Raw genomic sequence first — 5,399 nt, 5'->3', positions numbered from 1 at the left:
CATTGATCAACAAAGATTTTGAGGACAGTGATCTTATGTTAATGAGACCCAGTCTAAGGACTTCAGTGGGGTTGACAGGTGAACTGTTTGGGTTTAGGGGTGGTTCCAGAGTAGCATATATAAGATGCCTAGAAGTAGATTTAGGTTTGAGACATTCCACGCGCGTCGTAGGTAGCAGACATGAAATCTTTGCTATTGCTAGAACAATGACTGGGCCATCCTCAATTTCAACATCATCCATTATAGTAATGGGTATTAAGTTTGGAAAGCATATCCCTCTATGATTTTTATGGACACGTCTGCAGAAGCTAGTGGTTGACATAAAGCTGGACTCTCTGGTGACGGTGGCAGAGAAGAGAACGCTGGACAAACTGCTGGACATTATGGACGACGCCCGTCATCAGCCACAGACTGCTCCTTCCCAAGTGCAGGACCAACAGACTGAGAAACTCCTTTGTCCCTCAGACCATCAGACTGTACAACTCCTCACTCAGGGGGAGGAGGAGTAACAGGAAGATGGAGGACGAGAAGGAGAGGAACAGTAGGAGCCAGTAGACCAGTATGTCTGGTATTTATATTTGCAAACCATTTTTCTTTTTTCACTTTTGATACTGTATGCTTCTTACTCTGTGTGCTGCTATACAATGCTGCTGGAACCTAAATTTCTGTGAGGGAGTCTTCCCAAATGATCAATAAAGTTCTGTCTGCAAACTGAAGCTTCTGTCAGTTTGCCTCAGGGCAGCTGTGGCTCCACGAGTAGCTCATCACCACCACCAATGTGGGAATGCGTGAGTGAATGAATAATGCAACTTGTAAAGGACTTTGGGTGGCGAGACAAAGGGAGGGTTTGGGGATTGGAAGTTAAATCTATCTCGGTTTAAGATGTAGGAATCCTGTGAGTGATCAAAAACATCATCAGCCAAAGTCTTAGAGAGGCATGTTCCTGTTGAGGCACCATACAGGCCAGAAAACGTTTGTACATGTCTGAACAAATCCAAGTCCAGGATCACGCCCTTCTGCCCTGCCACAGAACCACCTTAGGTCCTGAATTTCAACCCATTAGGAAGTCGACTGTTCCATCTCCACCTCTCAAAGTAACATCGACCTGCTGCGGTCAGGTGAGATGTGGGCGTGTCCTTGGCATTCACCAGCCACTGGCATCATCAATGCTAAGTTGCCGGATCACGCCCAGAGAGACGCACCACATGTCTCAAATTGTGGAAACTGACATCACCACACAATGCAAGGTCTTTTTTTCCTATCGTTGTGTCTTAACAGCTGCAAAAACAGACACTATTAATTTATTTATTTTTGTATCTTGAATTACTTTTTGGTCAAAAGGACAAACAAACTGCGAGCAAATAGTAACTTGCAAGAGTGTCGCAGTTGTTGAGAAAAATGTTATTTGTCTTTTTGTAGTCTGGGAGCTTTGTGCTGTTGGCGCGTCACCGTGTCCGCTGCACTCCAGGACGCTGCTGGGTCCTTCTGAGCAACCATCCAAGCAAACGGGTCACACGCCTCACCTGAGTCTCCCCAAGTAAGCATTGGACAGAAAGCAGCTCTGTTGGTGTCCAGTGTCAGACACAGTCTGTCTTCACTCTGTCTTCACTGGCTTGAGACCCGGTCTCACAACTGTAGATGAAGACCGAGATCTCCATCGGCAAACACCAACTTCATGCCTCCATAAGCTCGTCCCAGGTGTTTCTCAGTCTCACATCTCGAGGACTCGGAGACATGAACACCACTGCAGAGGTAAGTCCTTCTTAGGGTCGAGTCCAGGAAGTCATTGAAAGCCTGAATCTTAGTCTTGATCCATGGCCATCACAAACCCAGACACTCTGATTCCTCACTCAGGTGTTCAGAGTGCTGCAGTTAGTCCATCCACGTCAAAGATGGTGACCAACAGACACCCCAGTCAACAGCCAGACCAAGTAAGTTCTGAACAGAGTAGGAACCAGAACATGCCTCTGATGAACACCACAATTCACTTGGAAGAATTCATGCTCTGCCTCACTAAGTCCATTCAGCTGTGACTGCGTACTGGTTTTGGTTTTGTGGGAGGGTCAGCACTGGTACCACCAGGCCTCTGTAGGAGTTCAATCATCTTCTACTGCAACACCAAATGAATCCAATAAAAAATGATATTCCAATTATAAAGTACCCACAATTAATGATCACATATTTTGAATGTTTATCTGTAAATCACATTAAACACAGTATCAAAATCATTTTTTTTTTAAATAAATTTATTCTTTCACAATGTGGAATCCTAAAAGGTCAGACCAGCGTTGGTGAATGTTCACGGTTACATAAAGAAATAAACGAGTGCTGTTTTTCTGAGTGATTTTATTTGTGCTTCACAGAACTGATTTTACCAAAAGGAACTTTTTGTTTTGTTGCAACAGTAAAGTAAATCATGGAATTTTTTTTTTATTCTGAAGAACTTCATCGCCTGCGTTCTCAGTGGTCTGATTTGCCTTTTCCTTGACCATGTTCGTGACCGTGACCATGACCGTGACCGTGGCCTCCTCGCCCGCCTCCGTGGCCTCCTCGCCCGCCTCCTTGGCCTCCTTGCCCGCCTCCTTGGCCTCCTTGCCCGCCTCCTTGGCCTCCTTCACCTCCTTGGCATTCTCCCCATTCATGCCCTTTGTCCTCATCATCACATTTCCTTCTGCCTCCTCCTTTGCCCTGAAATCAAACAATCATTTTTAATAATGAAATAATCACATTTCATATAATTAGGAGATTTGTTTTCTAAAAATGACTATAAACTTAAGAATTGACATTTGTGGCGTGTGGTCACATTTTTCATTTTGCTCAGAAAACTGTCTTCATGTGTTAACATGTTAAAGTAAAAAAAAAAAAAAACTCACCTTTTCTTCTGTGAAGAGGAGAAAAAAAAAGAGAGAGTGACATTTATGAACATTGAAAGAAACCATCTCCAAACTTCATCCAACAGTCTGTTTCTTCAAATATCAAACATCTACTGATTGTTCCTGTCCAAATACTTATGGACCTGAATATTTAGCTTCAGTGATGAATGCAGTTCTTGTAATTGTGCAAATTGAAGTGTGCAGATAAATAATGAAAATGCAAAAAGAATAAATGTCCACTGATGACACTTTTTTCCTCTTGAAGTTTTTATCTGAGCCCAACTTTAATTTGAAATGACTGAGGGACTCTTACCTTTGCCGTCACTCATTTTGGTTGATGTGTCGTCCCCCTACAAACAAACTACACAAAGAATTGCAGTTAAAATAATTTTCAATTCAGGTTCAATTTATTACAATTTATATAGCATCAAATCACAACAAAGCTGCCTCAAGGTGCTTCACATGAGTAAGATCTAACCTCATCAACCCCCAGAGCAAGAACACAGGCCACAGTGGGAAGAAAAAACTCACCCTGATGATTTGAGGAAGAAACCTCAAGCAGACCAGACTCAGAGGGGTGACCCTCTGCTTGGGCCATTCTAACAGCTCCAAGGTTTTTACAAAGTGTAACAAAGCTGAAGAAACAGGAAATAGAAACTCAAAACAACTTAACAAAAAGATATATTTGACGAGAAATCTGCACAGGCGTTTATGCTACAGGCAGCCGCTCATCCAGCACTCCGGGGTGCTTGATGGGTTGTGGGTATGAGCTGAAGAAGTTACCCTGTGTCAGAGGTGGGAAACGTGTTCCAGAAAGGGCCAAGAAGGCACAGGTTTTCTTTGCAGCCACTGATTCCACCAGGTGATTTCACTGATTAATATCACTTTGAGCAGATGGAATCAGTTAATCAGTGAAATCACCTGGTGGAGTCAGTGGCTGCAAAGAAAACTTGCACCCTCTTGGCCCTTTCTGGAACACGTTGCCTACGCCTGCCCCGTGTTGACCCGTCGCTGCCGATGCGCATCTCCGGATTCTGTAGCGTCGTGCCGATGAGAAGCTACGACTCCCCCTGCGCTGGACGCCACTTCCACCCCCAGCTGAGACCAGTACCCACTAACAGCTGGGTGGACTGAGACCTTGTGGATGAAGTGTCTTGCCCAAGGACAGGCACAGGGAGCATGAAGAGGATTCAAGCCCAGGTCTGCATATTGGCAGCCCAGCTCCTGGTCCATTCATCCACCTGCTCCAGCTCTGTGTTGCAGAATAAGTCATCAGAGACGGAGAACATGCTTACCTTTGTGCAGAAATGAGAAATCTCTGTGTGCTCAGAGTCTTCGCGCTGTGTCTTCGCTCTCTATTTATAAGGCACACAGGACACGAAGAATGTGGATCTCTGCTGCACCATGTGACCGTTGGAGGTGTGGCTATTTGGGCGTCTTCCACAACTTGTTTGACTGCGTGATCACGAGTGACAGCTCAAAACATCAACTAAAAGTTCATCAGACAGGTGGAACTGGGTGTAACCACGGAGGGATTAATACACCTTTGTGTCAAAGAGGCCAAAGACACAACCTGGAATGAGACAAACCCATTGGCACTCGTTCAGCCTGATGACTCACTGGTTGTTCCAAGGTATAAGATCTGACACTTGTGCCAAAATTCTACAAAGGTTAGATGTAGAAGTTTTTTAACTGCAGTAAATAAATCATCAGTATGACACAAAACTGTTTCTGTTCCAAAGCTGAACATTCTGACTTTGACAAAAATGACAAAAAACAAACAAAAACATAAAATGAGTTGAATTAATGGCATATTGTTTTTCCAGGGCAGCACAGTGGCTTAGTGATTAGCACTGTTGCCTCAGAGTGAGACGTCACGGGATCGATTCCTACCCGTGTCCTTTTTGTGTGGCGTTTGCGTGTTCTTCCCGTGTTTGTGTGGGTTTCCTCCAGGTGCTCCGTCTTCCTCCCACATCCAAAGACACGCAGGTTAGATGGACTGGAAAGTTTAAATTGTTCTGGTCTCCTTTGTAAAAGAGATCTTGATCTCAATGGGACTAACGTGGTTAAATAAATGAAGAGGTTTTGTTTTAGATTTTTTTTTTTATTTATTAAAAATAAAAAATCTAAGAAATCACATGTCCATAAGTATTCACAGTTTTTGCCATGAAGCTCTAAATTGAGCTCAGGTGCCTCTTGTTTCCACTGATCATCCTTGAAATGTTTCTGCAGCTTAATTGGAATCCACCTGGGGTCAATTCAGTTGATTGGACTTGATTTGGAAAGACACACACCTGTCTACATATAAGGTCCCACAGTTGACAGTCAGAGCACAAACCAAGCATGAAGTCAAAGGAATTGTCTGTAGACCTCCGAGACAGGATTGTCTGGAGGCACAAATCTGGGGAAGGGAACAGAAACATGTCTGTTGCTTTGAAGGTCCCAATGAGCACAGTGGCCTCCATCATCTGTAAATGGAAGAAGTTCAGATCCACCAGGACCCTTATAGAGCTGGATGCTCGTCTA

General features: G+C 44.0%; 1 protein-coding gene across 1 annotated transcript; it reads right to left on the bottom strand.

Annotated features, from left to right (window-relative positions):
* Positions 1-2,329: 2,329 nt before the first annotated feature.
* Positions 2,330-4,269, bottom strand: si:dkey-248g15.3 (ctenidin-3). The gene is made up of 4 exons (XM_034195641.1): positions 4,169-4,269; positions 3,187-3,234; positions 2,874-2,881; positions 2,330-2,688 (listed from the first exon to the last, which is right to left on the bottom strand). Exons 2-4 carry the CDS (start codon positions 3,200-3,202, stop codon positions 2,461-2,463), a joined length of 252 nt encoding a protein of 83 aa, XP_034051532.1. The 5' UTR covers positions 3,203-3,234; positions 4,169-4,269; the 3' UTR covers positions 2,330-2,460.
* Positions 4,270-5,399: the final 1,130 nt, after the last annotated feature.

This window comes from Thalassophryne amazonica, chromosome 19, assembly GCF_902500255.1.
Source record: "Thalassophryne amazonica chromosome 19, fThaAma1.1, whole genome shotgun sequence".
In the NCBI taxonomy this organism is placed as follows: domain Eukaryota; kingdom Metazoa; phylum Chordata; class Actinopteri; order Batrachoidiformes; family Batrachoididae; genus Thalassophryne; species Thalassophryne amazonica.
The sequence above is the reverse complement of the archived record's forward strand: the minus strand, read 5'-3'. Positions and strand labels throughout refer to the sequence as shown.